The 27858-nt window shown below is 42.4% G+C and overlaps 1 protein-coding gene across 2 annotated transcripts in view; it reads left to right on the forward strand.

Annotated features, from left to right (window-relative positions):
• Positions 1-2271: 2271 nt before the first annotated feature.
• LOC139543505 (AF4/FMR2 family member 1-like) overlaps positions 2272-27858 on the forward strand; it is an 86466-nt gene continuing 60879 nt past the window's right edge. For both annotated transcript variants that reach the window (XM_071349634.1, XM_071349635.1), the window contains exons 1-3: positions 2272-2467; positions 16363-16480; positions 18558-19391. In XM_071349634.1, coding sequence (XP_071205735.1) covers positions 2451-2467; positions 16363-16480; positions 18558-19391 — 969 coding nt within the window. In that variant the 5' untranslated portion in view covers positions 2272-2450. The remainder of the gene's footprint in view (positions 2468-16362; positions 16481-18557; positions 19392-27858) is intronic.

Here is a 27858-nt window from a genome sequence, read left to right on the forward strand (position 1 = left end):
CGGTAGAGAACATCTAGGTAGGGGCTGAGTGGGTAGGATTGGAGGAGAGATGGGGAGAAAATGAAACAAAGTAGTGATCAGAGACATAGAGGGGGGTTGCTGTGAGATTAGTAGGCAAACAGCCTCTAGTGAAAATGAGGTCAAGTGTATTGCCTACCTTGTGAGTGGAAGGTGAGTGGGAAAGGGTGAAATCAAAATAGGAAAGAAGTGGAAAGAAAGAGGTGGAAAGAAATTAATTGAAGTTAGGTGTCAGGAGGTTATATTCACCCAGTACAATGAGTGGTGAGCCATCGTCGGGAAATCAGCTTGTCAAGGTGTCAAGCTCATTGAGGAACGATAGATGACAACAATGTTAAGCTTGAGGGACAAGTGACAGTGACTGTATGGAATTTAAATGAGGAGATAGACAGGTGAAAGGCGGAAAAGAGAAAATCTCCACTTAGGAGAAATGAGTAGCCCTGTGCCACTACTGCTACGACCAGATACTCTCGGACTATGAGAGAACACATAATCAGATGACAAGAGAGCAGCTGGAGTAGCAGTGTCCTCTGGGGTAATCCATGTCCATGTCTCTGTCAGGGCCAGAAAGTGTAGGGACCTAAGATCAATATAGACTGAGATGAACTCAGCCTTTTTGACCGCAGGTCGGCAGTTCCAAACGCTTCTGGAGACTAGAAATTCCACATGGGTTGTATGAGCACGGTACACTAAAGTATAAGAGTTGCAGACATGGGGTGGGGAGTGTCTGTAAACATACAGAGATAAGAGCGAACTGTGATAGGAAGCACACACATACTTGCCAAAAGAGCCAAATGAGATCAGAAAATAACTAGGTAAGATACTCAACTGAGTATCTTTAACTCTGTACTGTTGGAAAAGACCTGTGAGTAAGCATTTCACCGTGTCTACAACTTGCTGTTTACAAAGCATGTGACAAATACTATTTTATTTTATTTACAGGATGGAACTCTTATTCTGAAGGATTCCAAAAATCTGTGACCCAAACATGGAGTGGGGGATTACACCAGCCTTCTGAAAGATCTGGTGAAGGAGAAGATGGACAAGACAAAAAGGAGAGAAATTGAATATTTTTTGAGTGAATATGGAATGGAGGATTGCACAGAACTTTTGGAAGAGCTTGAGGAGGAAATGGGACAGGACGAGGAGGAGGAAGGAGGAGGAATTAAATGTGGTGTCAGGTGCAGTGACGACTGCTGAGAAGAAGTTGAATGTAGAGGGAAGTAGTGAGATGAGGAAGGTGGGCGTTTAGTGCAAAAACAGGGATAGGTGCTCCAGTAGTTCAGAGATGGAACTTGTTGAGCGTGAGGGTACCTGCAGCAAGGATCGACGAATTCGGGCCTCGTCCCAAGGATGCTCGTCCCAAGGATGATAAGGATGATTTTGGCCCAGTGGGAGTGAGATTTGTAGAGAGAATGGATCCTTGCTGTTATGTGGTGTCAGGTTGGGAGGAGGAGCGGTTGTGGACTGTTGAGTTGGTGAAGGTTACTCTGAGTGTGTTTCCTCCGCTCAGAGGGAGAGGGCGCTGCGGATTACTAGATTAGGGACAAGAACTGTGCTTTGCTCTCCAGAGCAGGGTACCGTTGAAAGGAGTTATATCAGTGGAGAAAGTTGTGCATGTTAGTTGTGGGGGTGATCATGGGGCTGGAGATCGGAGGTGTCCGGTGAGAGAAAGGCAGATTGAGGTTGCCAGGGTTAGAGTAGTACAGAGAGTGTCGTATGCCGAAGCAGTGAAGAGAGTGGTAGAGGAAGATAGCTACAGAGTGAAGGATCCTGAGAGGATTCCTGTGAGTAGGCAGAGATCAAGAGAGGGTGATGGAAAGAAAATGTGCTTCAGTAAGGTGGGCTTTTTTAGCATTTATAGCCATGGTTGTCAATTGTACTGCAGAAATGGATGGAAAGACAGAAAATAGAGGTTGTGGTGGAAGCGGCAGAGAAGTACTTGGGATTGCCAAAATAAAACAGCTGCAGGGGCGTTGAGTGGTAGTGATATGTCCTCTCAGACCGTTGGTCTGGAGTAGGACTAGGTAGGGTTAAATAGTGGATGGGTGGTGTTTTTTGTTGTTGTTGAGAGGGCTAGTAGGTGGTAGGGTAATTTTCCTTTTCCACAATTTTGGATTATTGTATCTAAGAATATAATGTAGGTAGACCATGAATGGTCTCACACGCCAGTACAGTAGGTGGCGCTGTATGCACCTAAAAGTTGGATGCGATCCGCCAACCAAGTTCCCAAAGAATAACAAGATAAAATCCGTGACCCGGAAGTACATAGTTATCCTTGCTTGCTTTACAGTGGTCGCTGTTATTGACAGTTATTTAAAGAATACAATGGTATTTGACTGGTAAACAATGTAATCAAGAGGGGGTTATCCAATCACGGATTGTCAGAAACACATGGCAAGCAACTTGAAATTTAGTTTTTGAGGCGCACCATGGCAGCTCGCTCAAGGTAAGCAGACAACGATAATGTTAGATAGCTAGGTCAATCAATTTACACAGCATAGCGAACAAACTAAGAAGAGCAGCTAGTTAAAGTTGAATTTTTGCATGTTACTTTGATATATGTTTGATTGTAGCTAGAGAGACTTGTTGTATCAGTTAAACGTAATAAAACTGCGCTACCATACCGTTTTTGGTGGAATCACCTGGAATTACTGCTCACCACAGCTGTGTACGTTAGTGTGATTTAGTTAGCAAACTTGTGCCACTTCTAACCAGCTGATCGGCGACATCAGTGTGTGTTTATGTAGCTAACGTTAGTTAGCTCACAGCCTTATCGGCTAACGTTAACTTAAAAACATACCATTGTATTTTAATTAACAGTGTAGTTTGCTATCAACTATTTTGGATAGCACTGTTTAGTAAAATAACTGCCCGTTAACGTTAGCTAGCTACGTTATGTAATTTAACGTGTGGTCCTGTGAGTTTCAACGAGCTAACTGTTTAACATGAATGTAGTTGCTAGTTAGGCAATTAGTTAGACAGCTAGCTCACACTCGTAAGTGTCAGATGGAAATAATTGGTTAGATGAATCGATGCCTAACTAACTCTTACTGTATCTAGCAGTTCGCATGCTGTAATAGTTAACTACGTTAGCTAGCTGTTGTGGATTAACCTGATATTAGCTAATGGCTAGGTACCGTTAACCGTAGTTCAACGTTTTACAGAAGAACTAGTGTAGCTACATTCAATCAATCCGTGTTGGCATTCAATCAAACTTGGTAACCAGGAGATTGAATATGGCGACTAGTTAGCTACGCCTCCTGCGCATGAACAGCCTTTTACAGTGGTCTCAATTGAAAACATTTTCCCAACCTGTTTGTTTTCCAATAAAGCCCATTGCCCCAAACTCAGGGAAAGGAAGGAATGCAAAGTTAACATTGTGCGCGTTAATTGTACGTTTCTAGCAATCTTTGAAGATAATCATCAACTTTGAATATCAGGTTTGAGATTAATAGCAAGCGAGGCTCTGTCACTCGGTGTCACAACACTGACCTCAAAACAGGAGTTAATAATAATAAAAATAATATTCACAGAAGTACATCCCTGTTTGGGTTCTTTTAAGTTAAATTGGTCGACTGCTTTGGTATGGCATTAGACCTGTCTACTGGAAGAGACTATTGTAGCCAGCTGATGTCTGCTCATGAAGCTAATCCTAAAGGTGTGTAGCCCAGCAGAACTAGCCTACTAGCTTGGGCTGTGACATCAGTATCAATGTTTTTCCATGGCGAAAACATGAAGCAGGAAAGTCCTCCTGTATGTACAATATTGTGTGATATAGTTTGGGAAATAAATACATGTGACTCTGGATGACATGTTTGTTTCCAACATTAGGACTGTTTTTCTAAAAACGTTAAATCAGATTCATCAATACTATGAAGTATGGCAAAATTGGTATCGTGTAGGGATGTGCATCTCTCCTTACAAGCACGATTCAATACGCATCTAGATAAATGGGCTCTTACACGATGCTGGAAAGATACACTTTTTTATTTTGAATGACGATTCAGTCCGATTTGATTAGTCAGGAGCTGAGCTGGATGTGTGTGTGTGCGAGAGCTGAGCCACTACCACTATTATATTAGGGGGGCAATTTATGTTTTTGCCCCCCCCCACTTTTTATCTGAAATCCTCATCACCCACTGAATAACTTATCATATAGCAGATACAAATATTTTTTGCTAGTAATATGCCAATATTTATATTTAGAAATGAGCTATGACATAGCCAATTAATACAGTTTTGTATTCCACTTCCATTGTGTTTACCATCAGTGCCTGAATATCTTTTCACCACCCCCAATCTATGTTAGTCGGTGAGTTCTGAGTAGCCTAATGGTACAGGGTAACCCACATGTTGACCTTTCTCCATTGCAGGGGAAGGAGTCTGTGTCCCTGCTCCACTCATCTCACAGCCCTTCTCTTTAGTGGAGGCTGGTATGCTGCTGTTATAGAAAGCCTTGAGCCTCCTATGAAGCTAAAAGCCTTCCATCATCCCACTTTTGTGGTTTGAAGGAATTTCTGTGCAGGCGCCTGCCAAAGTTCTGCGTGTAGGCCTAAGCTAGTATGCAGTTTGCATTTTACTGATGTCATGCAGACATTGGTCTTGGGCTATAGGCCTACATTTTTTTGTAACTTTAGGCTCATTCTTGCATCCCTTCTGAAAAGCCAGGAACTACACATAATCTCTATAGCCATCCATCTATGTGTTGGATGGCTGTAGAAGTAGGCCTAGCTCTCAGGAATGACCCAGCTAGTCCTCTGCCTGAGGACTTACCTAGAAAGGCTCACGGCTTTAATTGCTCCCAAAGTATTTACTCAGGGATGTGAATACTTATGTATACTGTGAATTTATTTATGTAAATTAGATGTTTTTATATTTCCAAAACATTTGAAGAAAAAAAATCAACATGTTTTCACTGTCATTATGGGTGAGAAAAAAAATCATTTTTTAAATTTGGGCTGTAACAACAAAATGTTGGGTGTGAATAGTCAAAGGGTATGAATACTTTCTGAAGGCACTGTACCATATACTGGGGTGTTTGGAAAAAGCCACTGAGTGATTTTCCATACCGTCAACTATTTATTTTGAAGTTTTTCAATACATTTGAATAATTGTAGCTAGTGTTGCACATTTTGGGGAATATTCAGAGATGGAAACTTTCCATGTGAATTAATGGGAATATATCGGCATTAATGGAAATATATGCAAATTAATATTAATGCAAATTAATATTAATACCCTTTAAATGTAGATGCTTTTGGCATTGGATATATTTACCATATCATATGGAGATAGAAACATAAACCTTTTACATTATCATAAGTAGACATAATTGCAAATTATTAAATCCTTCCAATAGAAAAAAAACTATTATGAATTTAACTTTATTTAAATGAGTTGACTCTACACATAGGATGATTTCACTGAACAACAAAAGGGAATATTGAATGATCCCCAATGATCCATCGCATCTCCCAAAACGTTTTCAACATACATCTGTAAAATGATAGTCTAGAAACTAAAGCTTTGGTTGTCTTCCTCTCAGGCTTCCATGTCTTCTCATTTACATTACATTTACATTTAAGTAATTTAGCAGACGCTCTTATCCAGAGCGACTTACAAATTGGTGCATTCACCTTATGATATCCAGTGGAACAACCACTTTACAATAGTGCATCTAACTCTTTTAAGGGGGGGGGGGGGTTAGAAGGATTACTTTATCCTATCCTAGGTATTCCTTAAAGAGGTGGGGTATCAGGTGTCTCCGGAAGGTGGTGATTGACTCCGCTGACCTGGCGTCGTGAGGGAGTTTGTTCCACCATTGGGGTGCCAGAGCAGCGAACAGTTTTGACTGGGCTGAGCGGGAACTGTACTTCCTCCTACTTCTCCCTGGACCTCCTCAATGTCAACCTTTTGAACATCAGATTCTGAGGCCTCATCTTCACTGTCACTTTCCAACCTTGTTGAGGATGGCTTGTCAGGCTCAAAAAGGCTCAAATTTGCCCGAATGGCCACCCATTTTTCAACCCTTGTAGTGGTCAGCCTGTTGCGTGCTTTGGTGTGTGTGTTCCCAAACAAGGACCAGTTGCGCTCTGAGGTGGCTGATGTTGGTGGGATTTGGAGGATGATGGAGGAAACAGGGGAAAGAGCCTCAGATCCACATATTCCGTTCCACCAGGTGGCTGATGAGATATGTTGGCACGACCGCCAATTTGCATCTCCATCCCAAAGTCCTTGCTTGTAAGTGTACTTCGCCAGACTGCCAAGAATGAGACACAGTAGTGATGACACACCATAGGCCTTGTTGATCTCTGCACCAGACAGGATGCTCTTGCCAGCATACTTGGGGTCCAACATGTACGCTGCGTGTATTTGCTTCAGGCAGAAGTCTTCACGCTTTTTGATGTATTTCAGAACTGCAGTTTCCTCTGCTTGGAGGAACAGTGAAATGGGCAGGGCAGTACGGATTTCTTCCCTTACATCTGCGAGCAGAGTCTGAACATCAGACAGGATGGCATTGTCTCCCTCAGACCGTGCAATGGCTACTGCTATAGGTTTCAGGAGATTCAGGCTGCATACCACTCTCCCAAAATACATCATCCAGGAGGATTCTCTTGATGGGGCTGTCCATGTCGGCAGACTGTGATATGGCCATTTCTTGGAGAGACTCCTTCCCCTCCAGGAGACTGTCAAACATGATGACAACACCACCCCAACGGGTGTTGCTGGGCAGCTTCAATGTGGTGCTCTTATTCTTCTCACTTTGCTTGGTGAGGTAGATTGCTGCTATAACTTGATGACCCTTCACATACCTAACCATTTCCTTGGCTCTCTTGTAGATTTTATCCATTGTTTTCAGTGCCATGATGTCCTTGAGGAGCAGATTCAATGCATGAGGAGCAGATTCAATGCATGAGCAGCACAGCCAATGGGTGTGATGTGAGGGTAGGACTCGTCCTCTTTAGACCAAGCAGCCGTCATGTTCGGAGCATTGTCTGTCAACAGTGCAAATACCTTCTGTGGTCCAAGGTCATTGATGACTGCCTTCAGCTCATCTGCAATGTAGAGACTGGTGTGTCTGTTGTCCCTTGTGTCTGCTCTTGTAGAATACTGGTTGAGGGGTGGAGATGATGTAGTTAATTATTCCTTGCCCACCAACATTCGACCACCCATCGGAGATGATTGCAATACAGTCTGCTTTCTCTATGATTTGCTTGACCTTCACTTGAACTCTGTTGAGCTCTGCATCCAGCAAATTAGTAGATAAAGCATGTCTGGTTGGAGGGTTGTATGCTGGGCGAAGAACATTCAGAAATCTCTTCCAATACACATTGCCTGTGAGCATCAGAGGTGAACCAGTTGCATACAGCGCTCGAGCAAGACATTCATCAGCATTTCTCTGACTACATTCCTCCATTGAGTCAAAAAAAACTTCTGATTCCAGGAGGACCATGAGCTGTTGCTATCGATAAGGTGTCTGATTCATCATTTTCACCTCAAATAGCAGTAGAGGGAATTTTGTCAGAGGTTGCTTTTTGTGAGCCATGAGGGAACTTTTTTCACTTGGCCAGATGATTCTGCATCTTTGTTGCATTCTTCACATATGATTTGGCACAGTATTTGCAAATGTACACAGTGTTTCCTTCTACATTAGTTGCAGTGAAATGTCTCCACACATCAGATAGTGCCCGTGGAATTTTCTTGTAAAGATTAGAAAAAAATGAGTAAAAAAAACAACAAATGCAATTCCATGTACAGGTAAATAGTTAAGCAGTTAGATTAAACAACTCCTTTTGTAAGGTAAATGTTTTAAAATGAAACGTATGGAAACCGGTGAATTAACACTCCTCCAGTTAGCAGGCTCAAGCAAGCTAAAACCCACATGGTAGCAAAAACTAACTAGCAGAAATTGTTAACAAGTTAGAAATGATTTAAACACACGTTGCTGTAGGTTACTATTTATTAGTTAACAAAAAATGATGTATGTCATATAAAATACATTCACCCCACCCAGTATTGTAATCAAAACTTACCATAAAGCATGTAGTCCTACTACTACAGTGTAGTAGTGTGGGCTCAATGGCATCTCATTAGTGTGCAAGATATTGAGAATCAGCTGCGCATGCGTCGGAAGAGTGCACCGCGCATGCGACGGAAGAGTGCGATGCGTGCGATGGAAATTTCCCGGAGGTTTCCGACCCTTTGCAACCCTAATTGTAGCTACTTTTTAACTTACCTGCAGTCAGCTTGTGTTATTAATTTCACCGGTCACATTATTTTACATAGCTTACCATAGCTTACCAATTTTATTGGTCACATACACATGGTTAGCAGATGTTAATGCGAGTGTAGCGAAATGCTTGTGCTTCTAGTTTCGACCATGCAGTAATATCTAACAAGTAATCTAACAATTTCACAACAACAAAGGAATGAATAAGAATATGTACATATAAATATATGGATGAGCGATGGCCGAAAGGCTGTCGTGATAATTTCCTGTATTACTAAATGGAAAGAGTTTACAAACCACACACAAGTCAGTTATATTTTAAACTCCATCTTTAATTATACGAGCTTCACCATAGCCCTTTTGGCTCAGATCAATTCAGTGTCTATAAATGAGTTCTCTGAGTCCTTACAAAACAATTCTTAGTATCTTTTATGGAAAAGATACACCCCTCATCTTACATGACGAATAACAGATCTTAGGAACATTACAAAGAACCTTTTACTTGAAAGAGGAGTATCCCATCCAGATAGCATTAGCTATACATTATCGTTCAGTTTGGTCTCTTTAGACGAGATTCTAATCTCGTTCTTGGTACCACTTAGGACCAAAACATTACCTCATCCAATGGCATATATCAATTGTCAATTCTGGATACCCCCATCTCAAATACACCCCCTCCTGGACAAGCTCAGAAAGGGGAGTGAGCGTCTAGGTCATATACTATGAAAGATAAGTTCAACACATCAGAGGGGTAATACAATGATTCCAGACACTGCCATACTCCTCCCCCCAATGGGAAAAGGGAGTGACTAGCGTAGACATAGTGGAGCCCTTCTCCCTTTCTGATATTCTGCATATTATGAAATAAATAAAACATCTTATTTATATATGTTACCTAACTAATTCTGATTCAGCTACGACAAGGCATAGGCAGTAGATGGTATAGAGTACAGTATATGAGATGCATAATGTAGGGTATGTAAACATTATATAAAGTGGCATTGTTTAAATGACTAGTGATACATTTATTACATCCAATTTTTTAGTAAAGTGGCTAGAGATTTGGGTCAATATTTTGGCAGCAGCCACTCTGTTAGTGATGGCTGTTTAACAGTCTGATGGCCTTGAGATAAAAGCTGTTTCCTTGCCAAAAAAAGGATAATTTTGTCTTTTTAAGCATTCTAGTACAGTTAAATAGTTGAAACGCAGACACATGGACGCAGTGGTCTAATGCACTACATCTCAGTGCAAGAGACGTCACTGGTTGAATCCAGGCTGTATCACATCCGGTCGTGATTGGGAGTCCCATGGGGTGGCGCACAATTGGCCCATCGTTTTCCGTGTTGGACCGGGGTAGGCCGTCATTGTGAATAAGAATTTGTTCTTAACCTTTCTAGGACACACGTTCCGCTAGCGGAACCCCCCCCACAACATTCCGCTGAAAAGGCAGCGCGGGAAATTCAAAAATACTTTTTAGAAATATGTAACTTTCACACTTTAACAAGTCCAATACAGCAAATTTAAGATAAACATCTTTTTAATCTACCCATCGTGTCCGATTTAAAAAAAAATAGAAGAAAAAAAAAGATTTACAGCGAAAACACAACATATATTTATGTTAGATCACCGCCAAGTCCAAAAAACACATAGCCATTTTTCCCAGCCAAAGATAGGAGTCACAAAAAGCAGAAATAGAGATAAAATGAATCACTAACCTTTGATGATCTTCATCAGATGACATCATGTTACACAATATATGTATGTTTTGTTGATAATGTGCATATTTATATCCAAAAATCTCGGTTTACATTGGCGACATGTTCAGAAATGCCTCCAAAATATCCGGAGAAATTGCAGAGAGCCACATCAAATAACAGGAAATACGCATCATAAACTTTGATGAAAGATACATGTTTTACTTAGAATTAAAGATACACTTGTTCTTAATGCAACTGCTGTGTCAGATTTTTAAAAAACTTTACGGAAAAAGCACACCATGCAATAATCTGAGATGGCGCTCAGACAGGGGAAAGTCAACAGAAATACGAAATTACATCAAATATTTCCTTACCTTTGATGATCTTCATCAGAATGCACTCCCAGGAATCCTAGTTCCACAATAAATTGTTGTTTTGTTTGATAATGTCAAATATCTATGTCCAAGTAGCTACTTTTGCTAGCACGTTTAGTTCACATGTCCAAATGCTGGCGCCGGTCCAGGCGAACTCGGACGAAAACTTCAAAAAGTTATATAACAGGTCGAATAAACTGGTCAAACTAAGTAGAGAATCATATTCAGGATGTTGTTATCATATATATCCAATAACGTTCCAATCGGAGCATTCCTTTGTGTCTACAGAAGTAATGGAACGCAAGGCGATATCATGAGGAATGCGCGTGACCAGGAACTGGTATTCTGCCAGTCCACTGACTCAAATAGCTGCCATCCGGCCCCACATCACACTAGAGGCTTCATTCAACGTTTTACAGACTGTTGACATCTAGTGGAAGGCGTAGGAAGTGCGAACAGATCCATATCTTACTGGGATGTGAATAAGCGATGAGTTGAAAATCAACCAGCCTCAGAATTTCCACTTCCTGTTTGGAAGTTTGCCTGCCGTATGAGTTTTCTATCCAATAGTAATAATAATATGCATATATTAGCATCTGGGACAGAGTAGGAGGCAGTTCACTATGGGCACGCTATTCATCCAAAGTGAAAATGCTGCCCCCTATCCCTAAAAAGTTAACTGACTTGCCTAGTTAAATTTAGGTTTCACACACACCACACTGACAAGTTATTTTGTTGGCATTTACATATGTCCCCATTACCATTAAAACATAATCAAAACCGATTTCTTTCACTTGCTGTGCTGTTTCGTTCATTTGTTTCATTCTCAACCAGGATTTCATCATGCATGTCAAGCAGTGCAGTTTCAGCTCTGTCTGTCCATGGCCTCTCTTCCTCAGTGCACACTCACTGTGTCCTTTTCCATCTTGTCCAGCTGTGTATGTAACATTTCACGTAAACGCTGTTTCTTGTTTGCATCGAAGTAGCGTTCCTTGTACCTAACATCGAGCATGGTGGCGACACCGTAAAGAGGCTCAGCGAGAATGCCACCGAATCGCTTGTTCACAGCCGAGTACTTTTGTACGTTTTAAACCCACGTTCTGTGTCGGCAGTTTTGTTGGGTAGGCGTTTCAATGCCATGAAAGTTGGTATCACGTCTGCTGCAGACGCAGTTGATTAGCTTATTTCTAAAGTCAGTTGTTCGAATGGCGCTAGGAGTGTTCATGTTTCAAACATGTTCTCAAATGCCATTGAAAGGGCAGCAGCAGTATGAGAACCAGCACATTCTTGAGCATGCGATGCGGCTTTCCTCTTTACGAAATCCTTGTCGACCCACTGTGCTGTCAGAATCAGCATTCTCATGGGTCAGCTTTGACTTCGGTTTTGCACATCGGCATTAAACTAGACATCGGGCCGATGTTGGCATTAATAGCTAATATCGGCCAATTCCGATATGCTACCCGATATATCGTGCATCCCTATCGGAAACCCTAGACCCACTCTAATTTGCATTCCACCCTAAAAGATTCCACAGAAGACGCAATCTCAATCGCACTCTACACGGGCCTTTCCCACCTGGACAAAAGGAACACTTGTGTGAGAATTCTGGTCATTGACTACAGCTCAGCATTCAACACCATAGTGCCCACAAAGACTAAACACCTCCCTCTGAAACTGGATCCTGACGGGCCGCCCCCAGGTGGTAAGGGTAAGCAACAACACATCTGCCACACTGTTCCTTAACACGGGGCCCCCTCAGGGGTGCGAGCTTAGTCCCTACCCTGTACTCCCTGTTCACCCACAAATGCGTGGCCAAGCACAACTCCAACACAATTAAGTTTGCTGATGACACAACGACGAGACGGCCTATAGGGAGGAGGTCAGAGACCTGGCCGTGTGGTGACAGGACAACAACCTCTCCCTCAAAGTGAGCAAGACAAAGGAACTGATCGTGGACTTCAGGGAAAGGAGGGCTGAACACTCCCCCTTTCACATCGACGGGGCTGTAGTGGAGCAGGTTCAAGTTCCTTGGTGTCTATATAGCCAACAAATTATCATGGTCCAAACACACTAAGACAGTCGTGAAAAGGGCACGACAACTCCTTTTCCCCCTCAGGAGACTGAAAAGATTTTGCGTGGGTACCCAGATCCTCAAAGTTTTACAGCTGTGCCATCGAGAGCATCCTGACCAGTTGCCTCACCACCTGGTATGGCAACTGTGGGCTCCCGAGTGGCGCAGCGGTCTAAGGCACTGCTTCTCAGTGCTGGAGGCGACACTACGGACCCTGGTTCGATTCCAGGCTGAATCACAACCGGCTGTGATATGGAGTCCCATAGGGTGGTGCACAATTGGCCCAGTGTCGTCCGGGTTTGGCCGTCATTGTAAATATGAATTTGCTCTTAACTGACTTGCCAAGTCTAAATAATAAATAAAATGGAAAATGCTCGGCCCATTACATCACTGGGGCCAAGCTTCCTGACATCCAGGACCTAAACTCAGCAAAAACAGAAACGTCCCTTTTTCAGGACCCTGTCTGCAAAAATATGTACAAATTAAAATAACAGACTTGATCGTAAAGGGTTTAAACATTGTTTCTCGTGCTTGTTCAATGAAACATAAACAATTAATGAACATGCACCTGTGGAACGGTCGTTAAGATATTAACTGCTTACAGACTGTAGGCAATTAAGGTCCCTGATCAACAACTACTGGAAGAACAACTACTGGTTGCAGTCGTTGCAGCTAAAGGTGTCACAACCAGTTACTGAGTGTAAGGGGGGCAATTATGTTTTCACACAGGGGAATTGGGTGTTGCATAACTTAATTCAATAATTTGTTTCGTTTTCGTGAACTCAGGTTTCCTTTATCTAATATTTGCTTTAGTTTGAAGATTTGATAATATTTAGTATCTAAAATGTGCAAAAGTAGAGAAAATCAGAAGAGGGGCAAATACTTTTTCACAGCACTGTATATGAGTGACCATGTAACAACACCTGCACAGGATCGGTACATCTGAACATCACGCCTGCGGGACAGGTACAGGATGGCAACAACAACTGCCTGAGTTACACCAGGAACGCACAATCCCTCCATCAGTGCTCAGGCTGTCCGCAATAGGCTGAGAGAGGCTGGACTGAGGGCTTGTAGACCTGTTGTAAGGCAGGTCCTCATCGGACATCACTGGCAACAATGTTGCCTATGGGCACAAACCCACCGTCGCTGGACGGACAAAAAGTGCTCTTCACTGACGAGTCGCGGTTTTGTCTCACCAGGGGTGATGGTCGGATTCGCGTTTATCGTCAAAGGAATGAGCGTTACACCGAGGCCTGTACTCTGGAGCGGATCAATTTGGAGGCGGAGGGTCAGTCATGGTCTGCGGCGGTGTGTTACAGCATCATCGGACTGAGTCATTGCAGGCAATCCCAACGCTGTGCGTTACAGGGAAGACATCCTCCCTCATGTGGTACCCTTCCTGCAGGCTCATCTTGACATGACTCTCCAGCATGACAATGCCACCAGCCATACTGCTCGTTCTGTGCGTGATTTCCTGCAAGACAGGAATGTTGAAGGTGGATGAGTGGGGTAACATCAAATCTGGTGCAGTCAATGAGGAGATGCACTGCAGTACTTAATGCAGCTGGTGGCCACACCCGATACTTACTGTTTTTGATTTTGACCCCCCCCCCTTTGTTCAGGGACACATTATTCCATTTCTGTTAGTCACATGTCTGTGGAAATTGTTCAGTTTGTCTGTTGAATCTTGTAATGTTCATACAAATATTTACACATGTTAAGTTTGCTGAAAATAAACACAGTTTACAGTGAGAGGATGTTTATTTTTTTTGCTGAGTTTATGTACTAGGTGGTGTCAGAGGAAGGCCCAAAAAATGACTCCAGTCATCTAAGTCAGAGACTGTTCTCTCTGCTACCGCACGGCAAGTGGTACCAGAGTGCCAAGTCTAGGTCTGGGTGGACTATGTAAATAGTACATATTATCTTACCTCTATTTCTTGAACTGCATTGTTGGTTAATGGCTTGTAAGTAAGCATTTCACGGTAAGGTCTACTACACCTGTTGTATTCGGTGCATGTGACATACAATTTGATTTATTGGTCCTTGCCAATGCGTTGATGTTCAAATTATTATTACATTCTCAAATGTGAGAATAATGTGCTTGCCTGACTAAATAAATTGAATGCATGCATGGGGATTTTTCTGTGGCCGATGCAGTCACACCTAATAAAGTCATGAATAGCGGGAGCAACAGAGTGGTGCAACACCCTTCAATTGAAGCAGTGGGAAACAAACCAAAGTGGCCACATGTCTCACAAAAACAAATCAAAAATGCAATCACGGCTAATTATAAGGGAGCAGAAGAATGATTTTCGGTCGCTACTAGCTATGCTTGTTCAACTCTGAACTGGATTTGCCAGTCTTTGCAATTCGTTTGTTTGTTTTCACTCGTTAGCCTTTAGTTAACATCGTCTGTGTGATTTCGCTGTTAATTTTGTTAGTGTTTTTGTAATAGAACCCCAATGGGCTTTTTTGTCGTAACTTTTTTGCCGACGTGAACATCTGGATACCGCCCAAGCCTAAGTGGTTTACACTTAAAATCATATTTCAGCTTTATGGCTCCTTTGGACTCCCCTGAGCTGCTGTAGACACATTCAACTCTACTTTGTAGGTTTATCTCCGACTACCATACCTAGGCTAATTAGTTTGAATAATTTTCTTTGGTTGCATAGGATTATGAAGGTCTGCTAGGGTTACGAAACTTGTTCCAACAATTCAGTGGCAAGTTGTAAATGAAGACTACACAAAATCTGAGTGCTGTTTAGAAGGAGAACCTGAGTAGTTTCTCTAACTTTCTGTGCTGGCTGGCTTGGTACTTTGACCAGTCTCAATGATCCATAATCAACTGTGCTAAAAATTGTCTTTAACTAGGCCACCTCACTTGTTGTTGTTGTTGGCAGTAAAATGTTGTCATGTTTTATTGTCACATACACCGGATAGGTGCAGTGGAATGTGTTGTTTTACAATGTCATCCACAGTAGTACGGCACCCCTGGAGCAAATGATGGTTAAGTGCCTTGCTCATGGGCAAACCGCCAGATTTTATTTAAAAAAATTACATTTGAAGCTACAGCCAGTTCTCCATCCGAATTATATTATTATACCTTTATTTCAACAAGGAACACAGACTGAGACCAAGGTCTCTTTTACAGCTGGGCCCTGCGTATACATGTTTACACATACAGTTCAAGTACAATGATTAAGAAACTACACAAGACAAACAAAACTATCACAGATGACACAAAAAAATACTGCAGCAGATTGTTACATTTACACAGGTTATTCCACTAACAGCACAAGAACTTGCATTACCTGAAGCAGTTACAAGCAATACAAAAATAAAAATCCTCCAAGTAATGTTTAAAATGGGCAAGGGGGACAAGAGTCTCAAGTTTAGTCTGCAGGCTATTCCATAGGCAAGGAGCGTAACAGGAAAAGGCAGGCATACCAAACTCTGTGGAAATCGCTTGGGCCTCAAGTGTAATCCATGCTTGAGTCCTGGTTTTAGGAATTATAATTAACCACACTCAAACGTCTTACTGCCACCAAACTGATTTTAAAAGCCTATTTTCCCCCAGTAAAATAAATTGATGTTATCCATTTTCATGTCTTCTGGCAGTGTCCCCGTCCAGCGGTAGTGTTTGGAACAATTGCGATGCCAACCCCATAGGTCTGTGTTTGTATATAATTACACCTGTTTCCGATATAAGCACACATCCCCCATTACACCTGTGTCCAGAAATAATTGGTACACATACCCAGATTACACCCATCTCCAGTTATGATGGGCACACATGATGACATCCCCCTGGACAGTACTTTGGCTAGGTGTGTACTCAGACTTCTGTGTAAATCATATCCATGTCTACAGAAATTCAGACTTGCGCACACATTTCAAGTTATGATTTGGCCCATGAGTAAACAGTGGCGCCGATTTTACGTCCTGTGTCTGTCTGATTCACTGTAGCTACAATGAAGAGAGGAATCTCCTTCGCATCCGAGAGTGGGAGAGGCGAAACCAGGAAGGCCTCCAGGAGAAGGAGTTCTACCAGGAGAACGTTCCCCTCTTTGGGGAACCCTACAAGGTGAGTTTGGGTCCTGTTTATCTCTAGGCCTATGTCCTCCTTCAGTTCTAATAACCATGTAGAACTGCGTACTATTTGCGTTGCTGTTTGCTCTTAAGAGAGGTGTTGTGAACCCGACTCCAACCTTTTTATGAGAAACTCTTCAGAGCTTCTTGATGTATTTATGAGTTGCTCAGGAAGTGGTCACCTGTGTGCATACCCTTCTGTAATCCCAATGTGGTCGACGTCTAGTAGTAACTGAAGTATATGCTAGCTCCAGGCTCACGGCAGTTCTCGCCTTTCTCCTCTCTTTTAATGTAAGTTCCTAGTAGGGTTGTGTGATATTTGGGGAGACCTCTTCTATGATACTCCAAATATCACGATATCCCATATAACTGGTTTGCGCAGTTAATTAATAAATCATTCTAGACTGAAATTGTCTAATACCCATGTCTGTGATCTGTTTGTATGTCTGGTAGCTATAACAAAGTTCAGGAAAACATCAGGGATTATCACAATGCAATTCTTCCTTATGATATTCTATGTAGGAAAGCACTTGCATTCTAATGAATTCTGTGTGGCTTGTGAGCTTCGTAGAGCAAAACTGTCAACACGTGCGTGTTCATGAGCGTCTAAGCTTTCCACGATGGGTCATAATAGAACTGTAGCTCAGACATTAGAGACGTTTTCTTGAGAACAACTCTAGAACTCCGGTCTACTGCACAGGCCTGCTGCTATGGGCGGCTCCAGAATAAATAGATCCATCAAATAACATGTCCAGGAAGTTTGCAGCTGAAACGGCCGACTCAGGTGTTCAGAACCATTGAAACCACGATGCGGTCTTATTGGGTCTGATGGAGTTGTCTTAGAGCATGGACATGGTATACACTCGGTGGCCAGTTTATAGTTCGCTCCTACAGACATTGAGTCACGTTGCCGTGGCTTGTTATATAAAGGAGGCAGACTGTCATCGAGGCATTCAATTACTGTTCCATTGAACACTAGAATGGGCAAAACGAGTGACCTAAACAACGTGGGCGTGGTATGATCGTCGGTGCCAGGGGTACCAGTTCCAGTATCTCAGAAATGGCCTGCCTTCTGCACTTTTCACGCGCGACAGTTTATAGGGTTTACCGAGAATGGTGTAAGAACATCCAGTCAGCTGCAGTCTTATAGGCGAAAACAGCTTGTCGAAGGAGAATGGCAAGAATCATGCAAGTTAACAGGCTGGACACAAACGGGCAAATAACAGTGGTGTGCAGTATGGCATCTCGGAACGCACAACTCGTCGTTTCTTGTCACAGCTGGGCTAATGCAGCAGACGCCCACACCGGGTTCCACTGCTATCAGCTGAAAATAGGGTTGGGCGGTATCCAGTGTCATAACGTTTCTATACTATACTGGGGTATACAGTATTGGCGAATGTGTACACAGGGCATTGGATATCATGTTTTTGACACATCTTAGATTTCTTATACTTAGCACGCTCCCCCGTGAGGCAAGTGTTCGATTTGGGAGAAGGGTGGCGAATTAGGACACATCCTTCCACCTCAACCCAACATTGCCCTTTTCTGAGGATTTTGTTTGGCGTGACTAGTGAGCCCATACATGGAATCCAACCCCAGGGGGTAAGCTAGCTACTGTCACAGAGAGAACTTTGTCTAGTCTACCACTTTGTAAGGTCACATTGGTTGGCTGCCGTAAATAGTCAGCCAATATTTGATATTTTGGGCGATACATACACAGAGACTCAAAGGGCAACAGTACATTTAGATACATAAATGTTTATCAGAAAACCTCACCTAAACTGACATGCTTGTTTTATTTGTGAACTACAATATCACCCTCACTGCATGTTGCTCTCGGTTTAGTTAAAAGGTAGGCCTGGACTTGCGATACTAAGTACGCGTTAGCAGTTTTAGGGTCGACTTCTACAACAAGAAAGAGCGTGTAACAAGATGCTATTGTTATTCTCGTCTTACTCTCTATCATTCATTTTCAAGGCTAACAACAACCATTGCTGATCTGATAAGAACCCTGTTATAATCAATTGTCCCAACATTGTCTGCAGAACCTAAACTTTTATTTTCTGTTTCAGACAAACAAAGGAGATGAGCTTTCCGGCCGTATACAGAGGATGCTGGGTAGTTATGAAGATGTGAAAAACCCCAACTCTCATCTGTGTTTGGACAGTAGCTTCTCTAATGACCCTCCATCTCACGTCACCAAAACATATAGGCGGCCATCTCACAGCCGAGACAGAGTGAAGCCTCCATTCCAGAACACTCCTCTGTACAGGGCAGGCCAGAGTGGTAGTGGTGGTCCCTCCATTAGCAGTCAAACTTCTCAGCCTCTGAAGAGGCTCCCTGGTCCCTCCTCCCACACCCAGTCCTCACTGGGTCTCAGTCAAGGCCAGGCCAGCCCTGATCCCATCCAGGGGAAAGCTGAACCCTGCCCCTGGCCAGACCTGAGGGAGTGTGCCAGTCTTACTCTGGTCCTCTCCACCCTAACCCCCCCAGCTGAGCCCTTATCCCCCCTACATTCCAGTGACCCCAGCGACTCTGAGCCCCAGGACACCCCCGACAGGCACCAAGGATCCCCCCTGCACCCCAACTCCCCTGTCCCAATGGAGGGGTCCCGTCTTGATGACCCCCAGAGAGACATCCCACTTCTGGCCATCGAGGGAGCAACAACCCTGCCCTCTCAGACATTCCCTCTACCACTGGCCTCTAAACTAAACCTGGTCATGCCCCAGAAGCCCACAGCCTACGTCCGGCCCATGGACGGCCAGGACCAGGTGACCAGCGAGTCTCCGGACCTCAAGCCCTCTCCTGAAGGCTTCCATGGACAGTCTTATCATGAACCCTTACCAGACTTGAAAAGCACCAAACCCAGCCTTTCCAAACTGAAGATTCCATCACACTCTATAGAGGTAAGCAGCACACTGTTTTGTTTTTAACCATGGTTGTGTGTGAGGTTCCTTATTTTGAATAGCATATACCCCTCCAAACTCAATTATGGACCTAGAAGCCAGTTAAACTGCTTTTTTTTATTTTATTGTTCCCCTCTAATCAGAGACTGATTTTAGATCTGGGACTCCAGGTGTGCGCAATTAGTTACAGAAAACCAGCAGGCTCTGGACCTCGTAGGGTAAGAGTTGAGTATGCCTAAGCTGTGTGAGAAATATCAGTTAATACCAGACACACTGGACTTTAGATTAAATTAAGTTGGCACACTTTAGATACAGTGGCAAAAGTTGGTCAGCAAAAAAAATAAACATTATGTAACATCAATGCAACAAACCTTGAACATACCATAAAATTTAACATGAACCAGTTCTAAATCAGTCCTATTTCTTAGTTGCTGGTTAATATAGAACTTTTGGCTGCCTTGTTATTATCTGCAAAGTAGCACTGTGACGTTAGTGACTTAAATATTTGACAAACTCCAGTCATCTTAAAACTATAGACTGATTTTGGACAAAGTTGGCAGCTGTCTGTGGTTTTAAAATCTCTTGCCTACTATCCTAAATCTGTCTTGCCTACTACTTACCCCTGTCCTCTTATCTGATTATCAGCTGTTGTCAAACATGGGTCTGTAAAGATGCTTATCTTCCTCAATAGTGTTCAGCAAATTCTACTAAATGAAAAGCCTAAATGACATCCTGGCATTTTAAAGTGTACGAAATTAAGAAATTCACACATAATAACACAAACCCAGTGGGAAGTCAAGCATAACAACCCATTGTCGTCAATCCATTTGCATGCTCTAGTATAGTCCTATTCTCTCTGGGTGAATATTTCCATAATTGGCTTTGCTGGGACTTGGAGAGGAGACCTTATCCTACCTGTGTACCTGTGGGAGGATGCCAACAGGAAAATCATCTGTCCTGTAACGTCAGTTAATGCACATCTGTCTCCTGTAATTATTGTTGTTAGAATAGTCTCAAATGATAATTACTGTTGACTGAGACAGACGGGTGACCATTTCTCTATGGGTGAATGTTTACATAATTAACCTTAGTGATTCTCTTATGCTAATAGGCCTAACCAAAGTAATCCAATGCATTTATTTTGGCGTTCATTTATTTGCCAGGATTGTTACAATTTCAAATTCCCCCACTCAAGCACCTCAAGTCCCTCATCATACTTGCAGATCAGAATATATTATATTTCCCTTAAAGAGGGTGAGAGTTGAGGTGCAACCAACATTTTTTTATCATAATTGAAAAGGTGAAACACTCGCTTTCTGTTAAACATTCTTTTATTTAAACGACTATTAAAAGCTTGATGTTTCGGGCGTTCATCGGAACCCTCAGGTTGTTTTCACACTAAGAAGAGCTTAAACTTTCCCCACTACCCCATCCAGAGAGCAGAGGACAGAAAGCTTATGAGAGCAGACAGTTAGCTCATAGTTGTATTAACCATGCCTCTTGCAAGGCTGTCCACAAAACATTTTTTTTAAAAGCCTCTTATGAGGAATGTGGCCTATCCCCTGCCCTCACCCTCCCTACTCACAGCCTAGGCTGCACCTGCAGTGGCCCTGCTCTGCTCATTGTTGGAGTTCCTGCTGTCCCTTGCACATGTGGACACAAACCCAGCAGTGCTGACTCATAACCCCCACCCCCCTCCTCACTCAACAAACTGAAATACACATAGAAATGCCACAAATAGAGCTGACATGTCAGAGGACTCGCCCAGTCAATGTCAGAGATGTACATCTGAACTTCTAGATAATATATTTATATCTGAATGTTCCACAACATTCTGTCCTGCTGAACACATGCAACGTTCCTTTGATTTTAATCCATAGTGAATGTCCTGGAGAGTGGGTATCGGGTAATGTAGATGTGTTTGGTGTTCACTCTGGGGTTTCATTGGCCTTTCTCTCTTTTATCAAGCTTGACGCTGCCTGCCCTTTCCCTCCCTGGCTACATTAAGCATTCTGCTCTACCCTGCTGTCCATGCCTTGCCTTGAGCATACAGAACGGTAATATTAATAATTCACAATAATCTTGTTTGCATGGGCTGCTCAGATATACCCAGGACATTAGAGTGAGAAGCTGAATGTACTGGGAGGAACATTTTGGTTCAATAAGTTTCCTCATAGACCTACTAAACTAAATAAATGCCTGGTAGTGAACTGTCACAATCTTCAGTATGCTCAGGAAATGTTTGCTGTTTAAATAAAGTGCTTTATAATAAAGCCAGGATTAAACATAGTTATGTTTTGGAACTGTAGCAGACATTGTGGCCATTACTTCAACTAATGGCTACTCTTTGACTAGTGGGGAAAGTCAGGAAAGTCTTTTGGAGTCAGTGACTAGCCTAAAGTAAGGATGCACCGAGAGATGTTTGTGTGCCTTTGCACTTCAGCGAAACGCCCACCACGTACTCACTGTCATCAGGGCCAGCAGTCTGGTGCCTGTTAACACACTAAAAGAGAAGACAATCAGTCAGTAGTAATACAACATAGTTGTGGAAGCTGTTCTGTAGGCACTGGCCAAATATAAGGTAAATGGATTGAAATTTAATCACACCGTTGGATTCCTCTGTCTAGACAGTTGTACAGGCATGCCGTAAGCCAATAATTCTATATTGAACTGCAATGTTCAAAGTAGCTAGACTACCTGGCTGCTACACATAAGTAATGCAATATTGTGGTGTTATGTTGATGTTTGTTGTTATCCAGTCTAGAGGGGTATCCTACGACGCAAGCTAGATATTGCTCGTCCGCCTGCCGCTAACTCCAGCAGGCTTGTAACTGCGTTTGCATGTATTTTGGCTATTTGAACGCCGAACTCTTCATTGAGACAATGCTGAAACATCAATCCATGGGCAAGTCCGTGCTAGATTTTAATGTGTGACTAAATCAGCCCAGAGTGTAGCCTGCCCAGGAGCAGGTTAGTTCTGATGGATTTGTTGCCAGATAAATTGACTTAAAAAGTGAGCCACATTCGTATGACCAAAGTTACCTTGTTAACTTCTCAAACCTGATTCATAGGATACCCCTCTGGTTCCTGTTTGGAAACGGTCAGTGCCGTTGTAGGCTATCCAAACTAAGTCTCCAGCATTGGTTACTGTGTGTGGTGGAAGATTGTACAGTAGTATGGGGTTTGGAAAGATGGGTGTGTTGTGTTGAGAGAGAGTTACAGTACTCTAGAGGAATGCTCTGTCACAACATGCTCATAACAAGCTCTGATCCTCCCCTTTCTGGGGTTTTATAGATTTTAACTGCTCTGTCTGTGCTGTGGTGGAGCTTTATTTTATGCATTGTTAAAGCTACTATCCAGACCCTTCAGATCTGCAAACATTGAAGGGTTAGCCCAAGGGATATGGGGAAAGGAGTGAATTGGATCTGGCTGATACTCTACCAAAGGCTGCTACATACACACTCGTTGGGCCACCACACTCTTTCTCTTCACCTAGCCTCAGGTAGTGTTGTCCTGTCTCAGAGCAGCAGCAGCCAGTGAGCCCACACAGTTCTCCTTTGAGCCGTCTGTGTGTTACCCTGTTTATAAAGTCAAGATCTATAGTATAGTATAGAGTCAAGGTCTAGATTAGACTAATGACCTAGTCAGCACTGGTTGATTAAGTGGCTCTCCTGTCCTGGCTGTGTTTGCTCCATTGTAGTGTTGCAGAATTGTATTGTTCCTAGCAGAGAGAAACGGAGAGAAAAGCCATACCCTCCTCCCGCCCAATGCCACACCCCACCCCACACTCTTAGTGCTGTGTGTGCGTGCGTACACATGCATATGTATGGCAGCCAGGCAGGCAGCTTTAGTGACCTCTGCTGCCTCAGAGCCCAGCAGCAACACTCCACTCAGTCCTCCCTACAGCAGCACAATACATTAGCTTTGTTATCATCACCACCTTACATAACTACTGCTGTGAACTGAGGACCACTTTAAAGTCCTTATCTGAAACACAGAACCCTGAGGAAAAAAGCATTATCACACTATTTTGCATTCTGAGGCTGTTGGAAAGAAGTAGCGTATCCAGGCAGTTTATAAACAGCTATATTTTGATGGAGTACTTTAGTTGTTAGGCATTAACCACTACTTAGGCTATTATGGTGCAGTAGTCTGAGGTGAGAGAGAGAGAAAGGGAAAGGAGAAGTCTTGTTTGTCAGTTCTGCTGTTCTAGGTTGGGACTAGGGTTGTGTCCCAAATTGCTCCCCACCCCCTACATGGCGCACTACTTTTGACCAGCGGGCCATAAGGCCCTGGTTAAAAAAAGGTAAAATAAAAAAATGTCTGGTCGACAAATTTTGGGTATTTTATTAGGATCTCCATTAGCTGTTGCAAAAGCAGCAGCTACTCTTCCTTAGGTCCACACTAAACATGAAACATGACATAATACAGAACATTAATAGACAAGGACAGAACTAAATACATGTTTATTTTTTTTTAAAGGCACACGTAGCCTACATATCAATACATACACACAAACTATCTAGGTCAAATGGGGGGGGGGGGGGGTGTTGTGCTGTGAGATGTTGCTTCATTCATTTGTTTTTTTTTCTCCCCCAACCAGGTTTGCTGTTTATTTGAGCAATATGAGATGGAATGGCGTTCCATGCACTAATGGCTCTATATAATACTGTACGTGTAGGCAGTTTAATTAAAAGTACTGCTACAATTGACTCGTGTAAAGGGGTGGGGGGCACAACCAATGCATGGGGGGGTTTATATACACTGTAAAAAAACAAACGCAGCATATAAAGTGCTGGTCCCATACTTCATGAGCTGAAATAAAAGATACCAGAAATGTTGCATAAGCACAAAAATGTTATTTCTCTCATTGTGTACAAATTGGTTTACATCCGTTGGTGAGCATTTTTGCCTTTGTCAAGATAATCCATCCACCTAACAGGTGTGGCATATCAAGAAGCTGATTAAACAGCATGATCATTACACAGGTGCACCTTGTGCTGGGCACAATCAAGTAAATGTGCAGTTGTCACACAACACAATGCTGCAAATGTTGAGGGAGTGTGCAATTAGCATGCTGACTGCAGGAATGCCCACCAGAGCTGTTGCCAGAGAATTGATTTCTCCATAATCCGCCTCCTATGACGTTTTAGAGAATTTGTCAATACGTTTAACCGGCCTCACAACCTCAGACCACGTTTGTGGCGGTGGGGTTATAGTATGGGCAGCGAACACAATTGCATTTTATCGATGGCAATTTGAATGCATAGATATCGTGACGAGAATGGCCCATTGTCGTGCCATTCATCTGCCGCCATCACCTCATGTTTCAGCATTATAATGCACGGCCCCATGTTGCAAGGATCTGTAACAATTCCTGGAAGCTGAAAATGTCCCAGTTCTTCCATGCTCACCAGACATGTCACCCATTGAGCATGTTTTGGAGGCTCTAGATCGACGTGTACGACAGCATGTTCCGGTTCCCGCCATTGTATAGGAGTGGGACAACATTCCACAGGCCACAATCAACAGCCTGATCAACTCTGTGTGAAGATGTGCCATGTTGTATGAGGCAAATGGTGGTCACACTAGATACTAACTGGTTTCCTGATCCACGCCCCTACTTACATTTTTTTTTTTTAAGGTATCTTTGACCAACAGGTGCACATCTCTGTTCTCAGTCATGTGAAATCCATAGATTAGGGCCTATTGAATTTATTTTAAATGACTGAATAACAAGATGAATAACATCTTTGAAATTGTTGCATATTGCATTAATATATTCTTTCAGTGTAATAGTCTCATTAAAGTTTGGCTATATTTTCTGTCACCTCCCTCATGTCCGCATCGGTTTGGACATGAGGCTGTAGCCACTATGCATGTCACCTACACGTTGACATGTAGGCATTTTATATGTATGTATGCTACATGGAAAAAATATTTGAATATTATACCAATGTTGGCCTCTGATCCAGTTCTGATTGGTGTAATTGTTTGATATTGTGATTTATTATTATAATAAATATATACTTTTTTTTACGCCATTCGGACAACTTAAATCTATACTCCTGTCAGACTTTTTTTCTTTTTTTTTGTCCGTGGACAAGCGTTAATGTTGAGCCCTGCCAAATCTTTTTTAAAGTTTAGGCCTTGTAAGTGTCAAAATATGATAAAACAACAGCTGATGGCAGAAGCTAACTACTGTAGCTAAGTGGCCAGTTAACCTCCGTAGCAATCTAGCAAGCAACACTACAGCACAACTTTAGCCAAACTAAAAATATTTATTAATATTAGCTAGTCGGCTATCATTTACGAGGCCAGCAAACACATTCCCCACACAATAGGAATGTATTTCCTCCAACGGCATAATGAGAAGGTGCCTCTCGGTCCCAAAACGCATGTTTTCTGGAGACTTGTGGGAGGAGTGCTGATGACGTCACACACTGTATGAGCTTTTAGTAGCCTGATTTGCATCCAGACTGAAGAGAAATCCGCACACAATGCATCCCTGACCACCTCCAGACAGGTCTGAACACAATCAGACCATAAAGTGACTTTTGCTCTTCTAGACCCATCTTTTCAATGCGAGCTTCGTATTCTATTCAGAAATCCCATGTACAGTGGTTCGTCCTTTAAAAGTTGCAGCGTACTGCAGCATAGCTTGCATGTTATTTGTCAACCACTAATTAGTGCTAGTTAGTGTTAGTTAGTGCTAGTGTTAATTAGTGTTAGTTAGTGCTAGTTTGACCACCAGAGGACATCTTTAAGAAGCATTTGATAGCCTTCAATAATTGCTGTACTAGAGAATTTAAACCCTTTTTTTTGTAAGAACATAGTATATGGGACTGATTTGTAAGAAATTTTGCTTAAGTAATTTGATTAATATCATTGTGTTTCTATTCCCTCCAAAAATTAAAAACCCTCAGGGTTTCCATTAGGATAGAACAGAAAATATGGTGCTGTAAAACGTGATGGTGGGGAGTAGGTTACAGTACTAAGAGCATAACATTTCCACACCCTAGTTGTATAATTGTGGTCTAACCAATACCCAAATGGAGTTTTAGTGAAAATAAAAATCTCATTGATTTATCAAGACCATGCTTGTCTCAGAGCAGTGTGAAACTGTGCTAAAATAGTTGACCACAGCAGGTAAGCTATTGCTTCTAACTTCAATATGCTCTTCAAATTAATAAGACCACCACTTTTAACAGCACATTACTCAACACTAGTGAGACTCATGTCGCCTACAGTATATCGGGAAATATTTTTCTTCAATGATGTGATCGCTAATAATTACATATGGGTTTCCCGGTGGTGGCCAGCACAGTATCGAACCTGCATCTGTAGCAACGCGTTTTGCAGTGTCTTAGACCGCTGTGCCACTCGGGAGGCCCCATCCACAAAGTATCAAAGAGGTGTTGATAGAGAGGTGTTACAGAGAGGTGTTGGTAAAGGTATATTGTCCTGTTAACAGCTCATAATGGGCTATAGTAATACTTTACATGGTGTCCAGGTCAGTATAACCAAAACATTTCTTTATTAAAGACTATCAGAAAGAATGTTTGTACTTATTTATTTTAATCCAAAGTCATGAGTGAATGAGTCACTCAGCTTTATTTAGGTGCCGGGGCTATATGACTGTGCCATCAACTTGATGATATTTATTTTGTTTAAAAAAAAATGAAAGTCTGCGATTTGTAATCAAAATAAAGACCAAAATAATAGTATTTTCCAGTTGGCAACAATTTGTATACCTTCATTAGCCTACTTTGTTCCATTATTTCTGTCATTCAGTGATATTTATTCCCACAGTAATTTATGGATCCATAAGGAAATAAACATCTGCATTTTGAGTATTTGTAAAATGTTGTTAACAAAAGCATAAAAATGCTGATGAAGAAATTGTACTGTACAGTATACATTTTGCGGTTTCATGAGGTCGCCCACACGTAGCTTTATGTAGGTGCCGAGGCTATATGACTGTATCAACTTTGATTATTTAGCAGACATCACTTGCTTATGTTCAGTCAACACATATATCTTAAGAATATCATGGAATATAATTGAACATTTTTTGTTTCTCCATGCTTGTCTCAGAACGGTGCTGAAATAGTCATCCAGCCAAAACCTTCCCTAACCCGGATGACACTGGGCCAATTTTGCACCGCCCTATGGGACTCCCAATCACGGTCAGATGTGATACAGCCTGGATTCGAACCAGGGACTGGTTGCACTGAGATGCAGTGCCTTAGACCACTGCGCCACTCGGGAGCCATGACCAATATATATTGTCCTGCCATCCTAGAAACGTTGTTTGCAGAATTCACAGCCTGCCACGCTTGTGAAAAACAGGGTTAATAATACTTTTTTCCCTTCCACATGGTAAAGGTTCCAATTCATAATTTTTTTATCAATTAGTATATTTGTGTTTCACCACAATATTTGTTGTATTATTTGTTCTGTCTTT

This window comes from Salvelinus alpinus, chromosome 18, assembly GCF_045679555.1.
Source record: "Salvelinus alpinus chromosome 18, SLU_Salpinus.1, whole genome shotgun sequence".
NCBI classification, from domain to species: domain Eukaryota; kingdom Metazoa; phylum Chordata; class Actinopteri; order Salmoniformes; family Salmonidae; genus Salvelinus; species Salvelinus alpinus.